At 52.5% G+C, this 17251-nt stretch overlaps 1 protein-coding gene across 1 annotated transcript in view; it reads left to right on the plus strand.

Annotated features, from left to right (window-relative positions):
• The window catches only part of HTRA1 (HtrA serine peptidase 1), a 51131-nt gene that overhangs the window by 25430 nt on the left and 8450 nt on the right, over positions 1–17251 (plus strand). Inside the window, exons 2-3 of the mRNA XM_045879011.3 lie at positions 1622–1721; positions 2149–2353. Of these exons, the coding sequence (XP_045734967.1) occupies positions 1622–1721; positions 2149–2353 (305 nt within the window). The remainder of the gene's footprint in view (positions 1–1621; positions 1722–2148; positions 2354–17251) is intronic.

Here is a 17251-nt window from a genome sequence, read left to right on the forward strand (position 1 = left end):
GATCAGTGCTCCTTAGACCATCTGTGGTAAAGGAACAGATTTCTTTTCCTTTATTTCCTATTCATTATGGACCAATTAAAATATGCTAAAAATGAATTCCTACCAAAATGTTGTAAGAAAGACACAAAATATAAGCCCCAATTTAAAATTTTTCGATGCAACAGACAGATTACTCTGGCAAATTGCTCTAAAGGTATCTGAAAGCTGTCTGCCAGTGTCTACATGGGACAAGGGAGAGCGAAGCTGGCAGAGAATTCTGGTCCCTGGAGCCTGCTTTGTGTAGCATTAGGCTAGGCGACTGGCCCAAGGGAGGTGACCGCACCAAGGGAGACAAGGAGAGAGAAAGGAAAGGGTGTGTGGGTCTTGGCTGCAGACTAGCCTAGAACCCCTCTAGCCTGTGAAGGCAGAGAGAGATGTGTTGAAGGATATCAGCAGGTGGCATGGATTTGGGGCCAGGGTGGCAGGCTCGGGTTGCACTTCCGGGGGCCACATTGGCCCCTGCCACCACCCGTCCCAGCAGAATGGGTGTCCTGGGACCTGAGTCTCCAGTAGCTCATTTCTGAACCAGATGCCATGGTGTGGGCATCTGCTGGGTGGAAACCAATTTTTTGGCCTTGCTGGGTGAGAGCCCTACATTGGGATGTGGGATCGCTTTGTCTCAAAGTAGCTTTGAAATGGGGGTTCGGTAATTATAGTGTGTATGTTTATATAGAAATTATGGTCATTTGATTTCTCTTTCTTTTTTCCCCCAATGGTGTCAAGGCACCTCTTGTACCTTCTGTCCTGGGGTGTCCCAGGGGACTGGAATAAACAAGGCATGGTGGAAAACTGCTTTGGGGACAGACGGTGGCCTCTGTCCACCTTGTGGAATCAGTGGGAAGGCAGAATCTGTGCCTTTGCCTTAATGCCTTTTCTTTTTTTTTTTTTTTTAAGATTTTATTTATTTATTTGACAGAGAGAGACACAGTGAGAGAGGGAACACAAGCAGGGGGAGTGGGAGAGGGAGAAGCAGGCCTCCCGCGGAGCAGGGAGCCCGATGCGGGACTCGATCCCGGGACCCTGGGATCATGACCTGAGCCGAAGGCAGACGCTTAACGACTGAGACACCCAGGCGCCCCGCCTTAATGCCTTTTCAATCTGTAACGTCTAGTGGGCATCTCCTCAAAAGCAACCTCAGCCCTCCCCTGGGTGGTGACCGCACGCTGGGAGCGGCTGCTTCTCGGTGGTGCTGTGGGAACTGGCAGGGGCGTGGCGGAGGGTGGAGCCCTGACTGTGACCGTGACCCCTTCCTTGCCCCACCACCTTTGCCGAGGAGCCCCTAGGAGTTCCAGGTATCAGTTGGTGCCTCCGGCTCAGCATTTTTGCAGTGAAACCGTTGGAAGGAAAGAAGCAGAGCAAAGAGGTCATTTCTGATGGGTGTTACCCCTTACCTGAGTGGGTGTTCCCTGGAGAGCCCCGAGGACCTTTGCAACGGAGCACGGGTCTGGGGTCTTGTCGTCACTTGTCTGGGGTTCCGGAGGTCCGGGTGTGCATTTTGGCTCCTTCTCACCCATGCCTTTCTCAGGAGACCACAGCACAGAGCACAGTGTCTTGACGTGTCCTGTCTTTGCTTTGTTCTCAGGGCAGGAAGACCCCAACAGCTTGCGCCATAAATACAACTTCATTGCCGACGTGGTGGAGAAGATCGCTCCTGCCGTGGTGCACATCGAGCTGTTTCGCAAGTAAAGAGGGCCTTCTTGTTTTCCCACGGACTCCGAAGCTCCCACCGAGACGCATTGCCGTTAGCAAAGCATCGGGGCTGTTTCTGGGACACTTGGAAATGTCCAAGAGCCACTGAATATGTTCCTACGGGAGCATAGCATTTCCCCCTTAGGATGCTTTCCCTTTAGCCTGTTTGAATGTACATTCTTGACCCTTCTAGATGATTTAAGAACCTCTAGCTCTGAAGAGAGTCCCTAAGAATATTTTGTAAGTGGAGTTTTTTGATGCTTACAAAAATCGATAGCCTTCCACTGTTCTGCCGTTAAACAGACCTGACGTATAAATTCCTAGATATGTGTTGCTCTTGCAGACCCAGTGAATCAGTGTGTCGAAGAGTTGATCTGAAGGTGATTCTCGGCCTTAACTGGGGTCTCCTCTGGGTTTTAGGCTTCCTTTTTCTAAGAGGGAGGTGCCGGTGGCCAGTGGGTCTGGCTTTATCGTGTCCGAAGATGGACTGATTGTGACAAACGCCCACGTGGTGACCAACAAGCATCGGGTCAAGGTCGAGCTGAAGAACGGTGCCACCTACGAAGCCAAAATCAAGGATGTGGATGAGAAGGCAGACATTGCACTTATCAAAATTGACCACGAGGTAAGTGTGCTCCCTGCCTGAAGACCTGAGCTCCCAGGTGGCAAAGCCTGGGAGAAGTCAGAAGCCCCAGAGCACCCTGATTTCCTGAGAACCAGTCAAGCCTGGACCCCAGGAGGTGAGGATTAGGAGATACTGAGTGTGGCCTGCAGTTAGGGAAAGTGGGGGGACTCATGAAAGCATCTTTAATAAGAAGACTATAAGATCAGAGTTTTAAAAATAGAAGCTTAATGATTTTATAAAAGAAAGCAATAAGTTTATAAAGAAATTAGTAGGTGAGCAGTGAATGTTGAGTCTCCCCTCCATTCCTGAGGCAACTCTTGTTCATTTGTGTTCATTTTTGTTCATTTGTGCGTTTCACTGGGTTTGAAAACAAACCAAGTCTCTCAAATTGGGTTTTTGCAGGGTTACTGGATGTATGTGTATGTGTGTGTGTGTGTGTGTTTTAAGATTTATTTATTATTTGAGAGAGAGAGAAGGGGGGGCAGAGGGAGAGGGAGAGAGAGAGAGAAGCCCAAGCAGACCCCCCACTGAGCAGAGAGTCAGTTGCCGGGCTTGATCCCACGACTCTGAGATCATGACCCGAGCTGAAACCAAGAGTTGGACGCTTAGCCAACTGAGCCACTCAGGCGTCCCTCTAGATGGGTTTTAAAACAATGCTCCATTCTTAAAAAAGTTTTGGAAACCTTGAATTAAAGCAAAGCTAATGGGGGCGCCTGGGTGGCTCACTCGTTAAGCATCTGCCTTCGGCTCAGGTCATGATCCCGGGGTCCTGGGATCGAGCCCCGCATCGGGCTCCCTGCTCCGCGGGAAGCCTGCTTCTCCCTCTCTCACTGCTTGTGTTCTCTCTCTCGCTGTGTCTCTCTGTCAAATAAATAAATAAAATCTTTAAAAAAAAAAAAAAGCAAAGCTAATGGATTTCTTTCTTACAGAACTTCTCAAAACTTTTAATATGCTAATGCACACAGGAGTCTCCCACAAAAGGGTGTGCACTCCAAATGATAATCATCTGAGCTTAGCACTTTTTTTTTGGGCAAAACTGAGACATAGTTCAGTCTGAGAAATGCTGTGTTTGAAAATGGTTTGCTTTCTATTTAAATATTCTCCTTGCAGTCATTTTTGCTCTGTTTGATTTGTTTAGTGAAGGCTTCATACCTGAAATTAAATCCAGTTCTTACTAGACCGTCAACAATTCCCACTTGTTGGTATATGTTGATTGAGGAGGTTTGGTTTGCAGTGAGATTGCATTTTTGGGTTTCTTCATGCCCTTGTAATTTTCTGGAATTCCTGTGGAAGGAAGGAAGACTCCCGGGAGGCTGGAATCTTGTTGTTGGTGCAGGAAAAGATTCTAGACTGAGAGCCACGAGGGGTCTTCTGACCCAGCTCTTCGCATACCTTTGCCTGGATGTGGGCTGTGAAGGCAGACCAGTGTAGTATCCCACAGGCTGCTTTTTGTCTGTCTGCTGTTCCTCAGGACAGAAACAGGCTCCGTGGTTGATGTAGGAAACTGGCCTTCAGCGAGGTCTCCGTCGGATATTATTTCTATTAGGTAACTGTGGAATTTCTAGCAACAACTATCTTTGAAAATGTGTTTATTGGTCACAACATAATCATAGTAACTTCTGCTTGATGAGTTCCAGTGCTGATCCAGCCTCTGGCTTCATTCGTAACTTGCACCTAATCAGCAAGATAGCTTATCATCCCCATTTTATAGAGGACAGAACAGGGGCTCAGAGAGCTTAAGTAACCTGCCTGAAGTCACACAGCTGTGCTGTGGGGAAACTAACCTTCCAAGCCGAGCCAGGCTGCTGACCCCCAAGTACCCAAGGCCATGGCCCTTACTGGAGGGATGGAACCTGGCTGTTTGGTGTGATGGGATGGCTGGACCTTAAATAGCCCCCGGGAAGGCTGGTGCTGCCCTGTTTAGGAACATGCCGCTAGAAGGGTGTCCAGGATGTGGTAGTCTCACCGGAAGGAGGCTAGCCAGAATAGCACATCCTGTGGCTGCACGCAGGACTTTTCAGCTCTCCCCCCGCACCCCAGCCCCTGGAAGGCAGCCAGCGGTGGGGCTCTCTGCAGGCAGGGTGCTGGCCCAGATGCTTCGTGAGCCACTGCCACTGAGTGATTCCGTGTTTGGAATGCGTGGGCATGGAATGTGCCTCTGGCCAGGGGGAGATTCTTTTCAGATTTTGAGCCAAGGTGGAGACTGTATCCTTGTGTCATCCCCGACATGTCCAGGAAGGATGTGAAAGATCTCAACAGACCAGCTTTGCCGTGTTTCTGACCCGGCCTTTGCTGCCCGCAGGAGTCTAGCCCTGTGCCGGCAGCTCAGTATTTGAGGGCTGTTTCTAGCTCAAGAAAAAGATGCTTAACATTTAAAAGTTGAACTAAACGTGGCTTTTCAAAAAGGAATCGGAAATGAATGGATATTAAATTGCAGACACCCACACAAGAGACTGGTTTCCACTGACTAAACTGCTTTTTTTTGCTGATAGTAGTTGGAAGTGGGGAGAGTGAAACCATCTCTTCTAGCGCTTTCCCTTTTGTTCCCTTCGTTGGATGATTGATTATTTAGGAGGGGGTGGAGACTGGCTTGAAATGAGGCTCCGTTTGGAAGGAGCCTCTCCTCCCAGCAAATCCAAATCCGTCTGAGCACATGAGTTAATAAACTGCAGGCTGTGGATGGGCTGTGAGCTCGCCTTGCATTGGGTCACTCTCGGGAATAGCAAAGGACAAGAAACCGTCGGGGGAGAACTCAGAGCAGGCAGAACAGAACCAACAAAAATTGAGCCTGAGGATCGAAAATCATTCCAAATGGTGCCTTGCCACGTGAGGCTGTGGCCCAGCCTCCCCGGGCTGTTTTCTAATAACCCAAGGAAATTGATGGGACCGCCTGCCATGTCCACGAGCTCAGTGGCTCCTAGCCTGGGCCCGTTTCCTCCCCCCACCGTCATGATTTCATTTGGAGGCTCTCCATTACCTTAACAGCTATTGTCCTTCCTGAGTGTGGTATTCTCGACACTTTTTTTTTTAAAGATTCTTTTTTTAATTTATTTGAGAGAGAGAGAGCACGCATGCACTCATGCGAGTGGGGGACGGGCAGAGGGAGAGGAGGGACAGAGAGAGAGAGAAGCAGGCTCCCCTTCTGGGCACAGAGTTTGACTCGGGGCTTGATCCCAGGACCCTGAGATGGTAACCTGAGCCAAAATCAAGAGTTGGATGCTTAACCGACTGAGCCACCCAGGTGCCCCTCAACACTTTTAAGGAATAGAAATTACCATGGACGTCTGTTGTCATGTCCCCTTGTCATCCAGCCCCCATCTCCTGGGAACAGCAACTAGCATTTCCTTTGGGGGCTACGTCTCCCCCATTGGACAGTCTTGGTGGGACCGGCAGTCACGGTGCCCCACCCTCCAGGGCCAGGGGGTGGACATGGGACCCGGAGATCAAGCAGACCCTCCCCTCGGAGGTGCAGCTGGGTGTCACTCTCACCAAAACTGCGTGGTAGAGGCCCTGCTGATGAGCACCCCTGGGTGCTGAGTTCCTGTCGTTTCTGACCCAAGCTGTCTACTTTTCTTTCCATTCTTGGAACTCCCTGCGCATCTCCAGTGAACCCCCCTTGGCTCGAGATTGCCAGCGACATGTCTGGGCTTGCGACCAAAGAACTCTGTTTTTGCTTCTCACTGCTGAGAAGACACGTGTGCACTCACTTTCCCTGCTGAGTTTTGAGATGGGAGAGCTTTCAGAAGAAGCCTGGTCTGTCCCCCTGCCCCCCACCCCCCCAAGCTGGGGGAGGAAGGTGCCCCCCTGCAGGCCCATCCCCTCCAACCACAGCCCATTCTGTGCTTCCGTCCTAGGATTTGCATCCATCTTTCCTGGGGCTAGCCGTCAAGGAGTGGGGGAAGCCAGCTGCAGGAAGGAGGGACCATGTGCATGCAAACATTTTAATAGAAAGCAGCTTTGAGGGCAGACTAGTTCAGCTTCAGATACAAACCGTTTCCAAATGTGTTCAACATGACACTGGGCGTGTTTGCAGAACATTTAAAAATTTTATCCAAAGGCAGCATTTTTGTCCCATGCAGTTTTTTTCCCTGAGTAGTTCAGAAAGAGAGAGAGAGGGGGAGAGAGACAGAGAAGGGGAGGGGGTGGCTGTCGAGGGAGAGGTAAAAGGAGAGCGATTTGGTCTCTCTAGGCCCGACCCCAGGGCAGAAATACAGGGATATATTGAAGAAGGTAAGAAAGGAAAGCTACTTTTGTTACTGCGATTTTCCAGCTGTGTTGAAGAGGAAGCACCAGGACAAGAGCCCGAGCCTCCCTTGCTGATTCCAGCGTTGGGACCGTGTGCTGTCTACCCTTTACACATTTCCCGCTGTTCTCACCGAGAGAGCTTAGCCCCTTTCCCAGGGCCTCGGAGGCCTGGCCTGATGGGGCGGCCCTCCTCCTGGCCTCACCTCCTCCTTCCGCCCCTCACCCACTCTGCCTGGATGCCCCTCCCCTCTTGCCTCCCACAGGCCAGGGCCACGCTTCGGGGGTCTGGGCCATGGCTCCCCGGGGTGTCTCCCCACAGCCGCTCCAGGGCTGGCCTTCCCATCCTCCGGGTCCTGCCCGAAATTCCGCCCTAGACAGCCCTTCCCCAACCCAGTACGCAAGGCGGCTCCCCACATCCCATCCCCCGACTGTCACTCTGAGGACAGTCACATTTCACTCTTTACCTGCCCCCCCCATCTCCTTAGCATAGTCGACTGTTGTCTTATTTGTTGATTTAAGTTGCTCAGAGCTGCTGGAGTGTGAGGGACACTCTGGTCTTATGCACTTGTCAGGTAGTCGGCGCGGGACAGCGGGGTCCCAGGACGAGGCCGAGTCCCCTCTGCTCACGAGGGAGCAAGGTGCATGGCTCCGAGGCACGGCAGAGTGGGGAGGCCCGGGGCTCACGGGGTTGTCAGATGAGGGCCTGGTGGCGCGGCGGGCGGGCCACCACTCGCCCTCACCTGCACTCCTCAGCCGGGGCTCATCTGATCCCAGGGGCCGTCTGGTTTGGACGGACACCTGGCTTTGCCGGGGCTCCAGGAGCTTTGTGGTCTCTGGTTACTCAGAGCGCGGCCGAGGCAGTGAGGTTTCCTGAGGCCAACAACCAGGGAAATGTGTGCAGGCCACCAGGTTGAGGCCTCTGAGGTGTTTTTCTTCCCTCACCCCCAGGCCTGCATCCGCCCCTGGCCACCTTCGGGCCTCTTGCCACCTACAGGCCAGACCCGTTTGAAGTGGCTGAAGAGGAACACTCCTAGGCAGGGGGGGGGCTGCTTTGTTTACAGAGGGTCCTTTTACTGCTGAGCCGGCCACGGGGTGGGGGGTGGGGCCAGGAAGAGGGGCCAGCTCTGATCCATGAAGCTCAGGACAGGGGTCACTCGGGGCCGGGGTGGGTGGGGGGCCCTGGGCCTTCCAAGCACAGGTCCCCGTAGCTGCTCAGCGGGCTCTGTCTTCTCCAGGCCCGTGTCTCAAGATTTGGACCGGTGCGCGGTGACTCTGCCCTGAGTCCTCAGCGCGGGGTGGGGGGGGTGTATCAGGTGGCCCCCGGGATGGTGGCAAGGGCCGGGGGTGGTGCGGTGCTCGGCGTGACTCACGCCCGCCCGCCAGTTCTCCTTAGGCAACCTGATGGTCGGAAGGCGCTGACTCAGCCGCGTGAGCTGTCCCAGGGTGAATCAGATAACACAGAGCCTGGGCTGAATGGCTTCGCATCTTCTGGAGCCTGTCACTCATCCTCGTAAAGCAACTGGGAGCCTGGGCTGTGGATCGCACTACCATAGTTACCCTCTTATTTTGTTTCTGTGTTTTTCCATTTTGGATCCTTTTCCCCACTCGCTCCGTCTGTACTGGTCGTTCTGTGGTCTCGCGCTCTCTGTCGCAGAGCTCAGAGGGCTGCCGTTGGATTTGCTGCCGACGCCGTGGCCCCGGTTGATGTTACAAGGCTTCTGTTACCGTATTGATTTTTACCACTTGGAGGGCGTGGGAATCAATATTTCATTAGGGAATGTAAACCCAGGCAGCGAAGTGGAGGCCGGCCCTCATTCCTCTGCGCGGCCTTTGTCCAGAGGCCGATGGGGACGTGGCTCCTTCTGTTCTGATTGCAGCTCCTTTTGGAATGTGAAAATGTTTCAGTTCCCCAAACTATCAGAACCGGAGCCCTCATGTGTTCTCTGGCCCCAGTTCAAGAACTTAGCTGATTGTTAAGGAAATTCTTTGGCTATGTTTTTCTCTTAATATGGTAATGCCTTTTTTCACATCGGTGCTCTGTCTTCAGGGAATTGGATTAAGACTCTTTTTTATGGTTCTGACAAAGCAGTTCCCAGGTTGTTGGGACCGAATTTGTAGGTGCCCCATCCGGAATGTCTCCTGTCTCCTTTACTGAGCGGGGAGGGGGTACATAGATGCTGCTTCCATTTGACAGTTTAGCGAGTATGTAACACTGTGTGAGAGTCCAGGGTTGGCCAGTTGCAGCTTGCAGGCCGAATCTGGCCCTCCGTCTGTTTTTGTAAATAAAGTTTTATTGCAACACAGCCATGCCCATGATTTAGAGTCTGTAGCTGCTTTTGCCCTGTCTCAGCAGAGTTGAGTCATGAGGATGGAGACCACATGGCCCATGAAGCTGAAAGTGTTTACCTTTTGGCCTTTTACAGAAGAAGTTTGTCAACCCCAGTGTGAGACAATTAACACCTTGTCCTAGAGGAAATGAGTGGCCGGAGGCCCAGTATGCTCATAAGACCCAAAGTCTAGGTGACCAAAGAGGAGAGCACAGACAGGCTGATTTCATTTGCTCTTTCTCTTGGGGCAGGTGTGTGTGTGTGTATGTGTGTATGTGTGTGTATGTGTGTGTGCGTGCGCACATGCACTCAAATTGTGTTTCTTTGCTGCCGCCGTGGCTTTGCTTTTGCTGGATTAAGCAGAGAAGCCTTCTGTTTGCTCGTTTCTCTGCATTATCAGTAGAATTCCAAGATATTTTGAAAATGATTATCCAATTTCAAATCCGGAAGATCTTTTAAGGTCTGGTTTTGTTCATTTTCTTCAGTTACTCCTTATTCATTCATGGATTCTATCAGTATTTACTGAGCATCTGTCTCGGCCAAACACAGTGTTAGGTGCTGAGCATGTATCAGAAATGGGCAAGAGCCATGTGGCCCCGTGATGACAGTCTAGGGTGGGAAACAGGAGAAGTGGGACAAATACGGTAACAAGTACAGAAAAGGAACAAGCAGAAGCGGCAGAAGGCACTGGAGGCTGGGGAGGCCTCTGTAGATAGTGTAGGCAGGGAAGTTTATATTTGGGGTGACAGGAAGGACAGGAAGGACAGGTAGAGTGTACCTAGGGGAAGATTAGGGGGCAAACCTGGAGGACCTGAACCTTGGACCAAGGTGCAAACTTATTTCTCAGTGAGTTTATTAGAGCCCTTCAGGACCCAAGCCTACGTTTCTGCGTAGCTGGTTTCTCTGCATATTGTCTACATTTCTTATTGGCCTTGTTCTTGGGGATTCCTGGTCATACTCTGGAAAGCTCTGGTTTTTTATGTAGTCAATCTCCTGAGAGTCTGAAGGTGCAAAGGCTTTGTACTGACCTGGTTATCTCTTTTCATAGCAGTATAGACACAATTTCCCAAAACTGGTTTCCTAAAATCATCATGACCACCTTCTATGGTGAGGGAGAAATAAGACATTGTGGTGAATTGTGGACTGATTATTTAATACACATGCTAACTAACAAGTCACTTTTGTTAATTAAGGCACCAGAATCTGATAATGAGAGTGTGTGACTCGTGATGTTTCCCTCTTTGCTTTAGCTACTGGGCAGCTCATAGAAACCATTGGTTTTGTGGTTAGCATATTCTCTATGGCCCCATTTTATGCCATGAATATATTTTAATTAATGTATTATAATAGGCCCTGTGTCACTCACCATCTCAGATTATTTTTATGTTGAGGAGGTAATACATCACACATCTTAAAAAATTTTTAAGCATAAATTTGGAAGGAAAGATATCTCCTGGGCTTCTCTGCATATAGGACATCAGGGGCTCTAAGTGGTCATGGGGAGTGAGGAGACAGTTCAGTTCAACAGACATTGGGTGGTTGCTGCACGTTGTGCCCTGAATTGACCAGAGAGAGACCACCACCCATCCCTTTGGGAAGGATCTTTTAAAATCTGGTTGGTTCATTCTTTCATTTGTCACTTTCATATTCATCGATTTTTTATTTTTTTAATTTTTAATTTTAAAGATTTTATTTTATTTATTTGACACAGAGAGAGACACAGCGAGAGCAGGAACACAAGCAGAGGGAGAGGGAGAAGCAGGCTTCCTGCTGAGCAGGGAGCCCGATGCGGGGCTCGATCCCAGGACCCTGGGATCATGACCTGAGCCGAAGGCAGCCGCCTAATGACTGAGCCACCCAGGCGCCCCAAAATGCCCATGTTTCTTGACCCAGCTTGAAGGAGACTAATTATTATGGTGGCGTTCGTAAACAGGGAGGAGGAAGATGGTTGTGTTTGCTCCTTTTCTGCTTGTGCACGATGGTGCTCTGTTCCTCCTTCTCTCTCCCCCTGACTCCCCCACTTCTCCTGTTTCTCCCATCTGAGCCCTCCCCCACTGCCATCGGTGGGACAGCCCAGATGCTGATGCCTTGGCCGCCTAGTTTGCTTTTCCGCGGGAAGCATGTGAGTTCTAGGGCTCTGCTTCTTGCTGGGTATGGGGGATGTGCTATTTTCTCCATCACATATTTTTAAAATAAAATGAAAGGTTAGCATAACTGTTTCCAGAAAGCACGTTGAATCACTCAGTTGAGCCCCAGCCAGCTGCTGCAACATTAGACTCTGAAGCAAGCTTCAGCCGACACCCAGGACCAGCCTGGAAGCCCCAGCCCCTTGAAAACGAGCATGCTGGGTGGCTGGCGGAGGCCGTGGCTCCTGCGGATTCAGCAACAGAAAATATTTTTGTAACAGGAGTACTTTATACTTTCCAAGGAAGAAAAAGAAGTAGTTCACTTGCCTCATTAGGCTAAAAAAATTTTTTTTTTCCCTTAAGCTTTATTGGTTTGTTTTATTGCCCTTCTCTGCAAGCTTGAGGGAAGGAGAGAGCACTGGAGTGGGCACTCAAGGCCTATTAGGTCAAAACCAGTGTGGCCAGAAGCTGCAAGACTGACGGGCCATTGTTGTTAGAGCTTCTCTAGCCGACTCCTGGCTGAGCCAGCATCTGGAGAATTCCAGGAGTCCCCTCTCTGCTTGTGGCCTGAGCTTGTGGGCTCATCTGACCCCGTTGGGGGGTTGTATGAAAAGAGATTTATTAAGGACTGTGGTGCCTGTTTTGATCTCACCAAATTTAACCATCGTCTGCTAATAGGTTTTTTGGAAATCAGCCAGGTCTTTCGGAAAGGACCCTAATTGTCAGAGCTGGGATGACCTTGGACATCACCAGCCTCAAACAACCTTATTTTAGAAGTGGTAAAACTGGGACTCAGAGAAGTCAGTCAAATGGCCCGAGGTCACAGAGTGAGTTACTGCAGGACCAGGTCCAAGCCCAGCTGTCTGCTGCCTGGGACATGGTGCTCTGGGGATCTGCAGAGGCTGAAGTGGCATGTGTGTGTCCGCCTGTGTGCGTGTGTGCGCGTGTGCGTGTGCATATGGTGTGTGTGTGATTTTGTCTGAGTCTTCACTTGTGCCGCACCCTTGGCTGCTGCTGCAGAAGAACCCCAGAGCAAGCCATCACCCAGGGGCCTGAGCCAGCACACGCCCAGATTTTCTTCCTGGGGGGCTCCGGGGCTCGCGATTCACCTTCAGCGCGAGTCCAGGCCCCACGGAGAGTCCTCAGAGCGACTGGTGCTGCACAGGCCTGCCTTCATGCCCCAGCCCGGGCTTGTCTGAGGCTAATTCAGGCTCCCGGCGTTGGAGGAACAGCGAGGCCCGGGCCCTCACGCCGAGGACTCATGAATGCTGCCTCCTCTGGCTGGTTTCTGGGCTGGGCGTCCTTTGACTCCCCAGCTGTCCTGTTGTGTGTCATCCCTGCTGCCCTCACCTGCCCACAATATGCTCTGCACATTTGGGCAGCGGGCGGGGTAGGCTGGAGAGAGGAACACCTGGATTGGAGGCACGGGGAAGACTCTAGTCCTGGTACTGCCACCACCAAGCTGGGGGAACGTGGGCTGCAGAACAGGCAGGGTGATCTGTCCCACCGAGCGGCTGGCTGTAAAGGCCGAGGGAATGACAGAGCAGGAGGCACGGGGGGCATGCATACAGGGGTGGGTCTGGCCAGGCTCTGCTTGGATAACTTGTGTTGTGCACTGACCAACGCAGATATTTAGTGACCATTACTTTATTTTTTAAGATTTATTTATTTTAGACAGAGATTGAGGGAGACGGAGAGAGAGTCCTAAGCAGACTCCACACTGAGCATAGAGCCCGACGTGGGGCTTGATCCCACGACCCTTAGATCATGATCTGAGCTGAAACCAAGCGTGGGACAGCCAATCGATTGTGCTGCCAGGCACCCCTCGTGACCATTACTGTTTTTAGAAGCAGATTTCTCCTCTTGCTCCCACCCCCCAAAAACCTGCGTGAAGGAGCATATACTTATTAGAGCCCTTCCCAAACCTAGTTAGGTATTAGGATTGCTGCTCTAAAATGAGCCATTTCCCCCAAAGCCTTGGCGGATGCTAATGGCCGCCTCTCCAAGCCTACCCCACCCCCCCCAGCTTCCACAGCAGACTCAGCCTTCTTCCTGCTGGTACAGCCCTGGTCCGTCCCCCCGTGACCCACCTCCTTCCTAACATAGGCAAGTCCTGGGGAGCCTAAGGCAGTCGTGGGGGCCATGTTCCCCTTGCCTAGGACTGGTTGAGGGTAATCTTATGACTAATTGCTGGCTGATGACCCAGGAGGAGGAAGGTTCGAGGCCCCAAATTCTTTGCTCTTCAAAAGAGACACACAGGGGAGAAAAGATCCTTTTACTTCCACTGGGCATAGTCATGTCTTTACCTAACGCCTGGAATGGAGGTGGCTTAAGTTGATCGGACAGAAGGAAAGATGTCCATGAGTCTTTGAAGTAATTAGCCCTGGCGCCACCCTGCCCTTGAACAGCTGGATATTTATTCCATTTTGAGTTGGGGTTCCTGATACTTGCAGCCGGCAAACACCCTCACTGATACACCTCAGTCATTTTTAGTGTTGATCTATTGTTAGCCCTTATGGAACATTCCGGACTGAGCTGACCATGGCAATGGAGATTGGGACTTTGTCTCTTTTCACCGCCATGTGACTCCAACGCATCAGACAGTAGGCCTGGGAGGCACAGATGGATTCATTGATCTTCTGTGTTCACTGTGCCTGGCCCGTCGGAGACGCTCAGTGAATGCTTGTTGAGAAAGTTCTCTTTCATGTTGGTGGTGTTTCACGGGAGCAGTGCTGCTGGGCCTGCTGGTTGTTTGTTTGTTGTGATTAAATGAATGGGAGAGCCTTCTTTAATCATGCTGTGCACCAACCTCTTCCAAGTTTTCGCATGAAATCTACCACACAATTAGTATCCTGCCTATGGCTAGTATTTAGTAATTTAACACAGATATGGTAAGTCTGGAGTCCACACCCAGGACTTCTGACACCCTCACCTGGGCTGTTTCTCCATCGGCCCGGGTCATAGTGGGCTGAAAACCCAGGTGTTAGGGGGACTCATGTTTTCTTAAAGTTGCTTTTGATGGTGGTAGTGTGAGGACGTCCTTTAGCATTAGGGAGTCACCTTGCAGAGAGCCTCCCCACCTCTCATGGGCATAAGTGTGACCTTAAGAACTAGCAGCATGTTGGACGTGCTGTGGAATATCCCTTGTCCTCGAAGGACTTGGGCCAATCTCGAGCCCCATGCTCTCTGGGTAGGGCCCCCGAGGGTTCCTTCTTGGCTCCGGTACGGAGCCTTGGAGTTTTGCTTTGGCCATTTACGAGCTCTCCCACCCCACTGCTGTGGTGTGCACACCCGATTTACATCGTTATCCCCCCGGTGATTAGAGAGTCTGACATGGGAATGGGAGCCACTCGCCCCCTTGCTTCCTGCCAAGTGGAGGAGAGACGTCTGTGTTTTGTTTCACACATGTGCTGCAAGCCAGGCTCCATTGAGATGGAGAGGTGTGGGAAGTGGCTGTCAGGATTGGGGCTGGCTTCTCCGACAGGGCCTGTGGCGGGGGCCACTTCAGAGGGAGATTCAGGCGGAGTGTCTGCTCCGGGAGCCTTGGGGCGCCTTTGATGTGGGTGGCTTGGGGACCAGCCTTTGGACGGCGCTGCGGAGTGAAGCGGACCGGTGTTTCCCATCTGCAGGTCAAGCCTGAGGTGTGGCTTGGCACTTGCAGCCGTGTCTGCATTTCATCTCCCCCAGGCCCCCCGTGGAGCATATGTCTAGACAGCTATGGAATAAAATGCTCAGTTACCAAGTAGGAGTTTGGCCAGCAGAGGTATGGCTGCGTTGAGCAGACAGACCCGTGGTGAGGACTATCTGGAACAGCTGGAGAGCCTGATGCTCGTGGGGCCAGCAGCACTGGTGGGGAGCAGCCCAAAAAGGCACGTTGGCATCCTGGAGAGCTGTAAGTCTGGCCTGGCCCACATTTCCATCCCATGTCACTCCCTTGCAAAGATTTCTGCCTACACTTAGATTCCAGGTTAACACGTACTCGGAGTGCAGGTCTGAGAGTTAGGAAGCCTGTTCTCTTCTTTAGCCAGGCTGCTCATTAGCTGGGGGAAGCCGCCCCACCTCTGAGTCTCAGTTCACCTCTGTAAAATGAGGGGACACCCGCCCTAACACCCCTGGTGGCCATGAAAGGCTTTGTCAGCTGGGAGGTAGAAAGTGCACTCCTTTCACATCAATCAAGCCTTCCTATTACAAGCCCCACCCCCTTGGGCTATGTCCACTTGCTTATTTCTGTCTCCGATTGTCCTTCATGATCTAGAAGATGCTTGAGGGAATAAAAGCTTATATGAGGCAGAGCTCATGTGGCCCAGGGGTACCATCGGTGCAGGTCTGACTGGCCACTTGGGGTCCAGATGTCCCCCTGTTTTGTTCAAGTGAGGACTGGTTCTTGGGGAGACTCCGGGCTGGTATCCCTGGTGTCCACTTGTCCAGGCCCGTGTGGTCCCCTCAGTGTGACAACTTCACAGTGTGCTGGGGGTCCCAGGCCCTCCCCGGTGAGCGTGGCGGAGCAGCATGCAGGCCCCGGCTGTTCTCCCCGCAGCGGGGTGTCACTCCTCTCTGTCCTCACAGCTTCTGCTGTCCCAGAAGTGTTTGCCTCCCTGCCTCGTTTGCTGGGCCTGAGCTCAGACTGGGAAAAGAAGAGCTCGGGGCAGGGCGCAGGGTTGTCTTGAGGCCCCTCTGCCTTCTGAACCCCAAGAACTGGGGGCCTGCGTCTGCCCCCTTCCGAGGCGGTGGAGGTGGAGTGCAGGGATAAGGGATACAGGGTAGGCAAGGGCTAGTTAGGATCTCCATAGCCCTCTGCCCCAGGGAACTTTCTGATGTGGTTCCCAGTTTGTGGCTGAGCTGATGTGGGCTAGGCCCACCTCTCTGTTTGAACTTGATCTCTTGCCTTGAAGTTGGTGAAAAGCAACGGTGATCTTGGGCAGCCAGACATACCCAGCCCCAGGAGCCTTCACTGCCGTGTCCCCTTGCCCAGCCCTGAAGGAGCGGCAGCGTCCCCAGCAGGCCTCCCCCAGACTGGCCCCGTGCACATCACGGGCCCCGCTTGCCCACCCGCTGCGACTGTCGGATGAAATCATTCCTGGCAGGGGCGGCTGGCATGGGCCCAGGGTAAACAGGCCAAGCTGAGCTCGCTGGCATGCTGCTGGGCGCCGAGGAGCTCGGGGGTTGCGGAGCGACAGGCCTGCCCCTTCCAGAACAGCGCCGGGTACTCTGGCCTCAGGTGACCCCAGGGGTCACTGTTAGGGTAGCCCTGTGCCACCAGCCTTTTCCTGGGCGGAAGGCTGGGTGACACGGGCTAGCCTGTGGGAGTTTAGTTGGTGGCGTTCCCCCACTGGGTCTGCACAGACCCCCACGCCAGCAGCAGTCACCGACACTTAGGTGACGCTTACCTGTACGACTAACATGATGCTTCACACGAGCCAGGTGATATTCAAGAGCCGTTCAGGTCTTGTCACCTCATTCTCACAGCCAACTCATGAGGGAGGTGTGCCATGGTATTCCCATTTTCCAGGTGAGAATACTGAGGACCCGAGTGGCTGTAACATCGGGCCAGGATCTAATTTAGGCCTGGCCAGGGGTCTGAGCTCTTGACAGCTCTCCTGGGCCTCTCGCTGGCTGTGCTCTGAGGGGCATTCCTTCTCATGCCGTTTCTCGAAGCCAGTCTTAGATCCCTTCTTCAACATTCCTTCCTCCATGAACTTTCTGGCCCAGCATCTTCCTTATTTGGGGTGGGGAGGGGCTTTCGTGGCACAGTGCCGTGGAGCCAATGAAGAGTCTGGGTTTGGGGCCACGGTCCCAGGTGTGAGTCTCTGCTCTGTCTCGAGTCACCCAGTCTCTTGGAGCCTTAATTTCTTCATCTGTGAAATGGGCCCAGTGATCACCCCACCTCACCTCATCCGCTGGTGTCTGCTCTATCCCCATCAGGGCAGATGTGAAAGTAACCGCTCATTTCTACTCACCCCACCCTCCCGGCACCCCCCCCCCCCACCTCTTCCTTTCTTTTTTGAGGTGGACAAACAGGAGGATGCTGAAAGTGCAATTTGCATGAGGCCGAGGCGGGGTCTCGGCTTCCTGGGCCTGGTCCCCGTTGTTTGGGGCAGCTGCTCGTCCTGTTGGGGAACAAAGGCGAGGGGTTTGCGTGGCTCAGGAAGGAAGGGAGGGGGAGGGCCTCAGGCCTTCCCGATGGAAGCCCAGCTCTCCTC

Source organism: Mirounga angustirostris, unplaced genomic scaffold (genome assembly GCF_029215605.1).
Source record: "Mirounga angustirostris isolate CCGP_5_RB_7025 unplaced genomic scaffold, mMirAng1.0.hap1 SCAF_6, whole genome shotgun sequence".
Classification (NCBI taxonomy): domain Eukaryota; kingdom Metazoa; phylum Chordata; class Mammalia; order Carnivora; family Phocidae; genus Mirounga; species Mirounga angustirostris.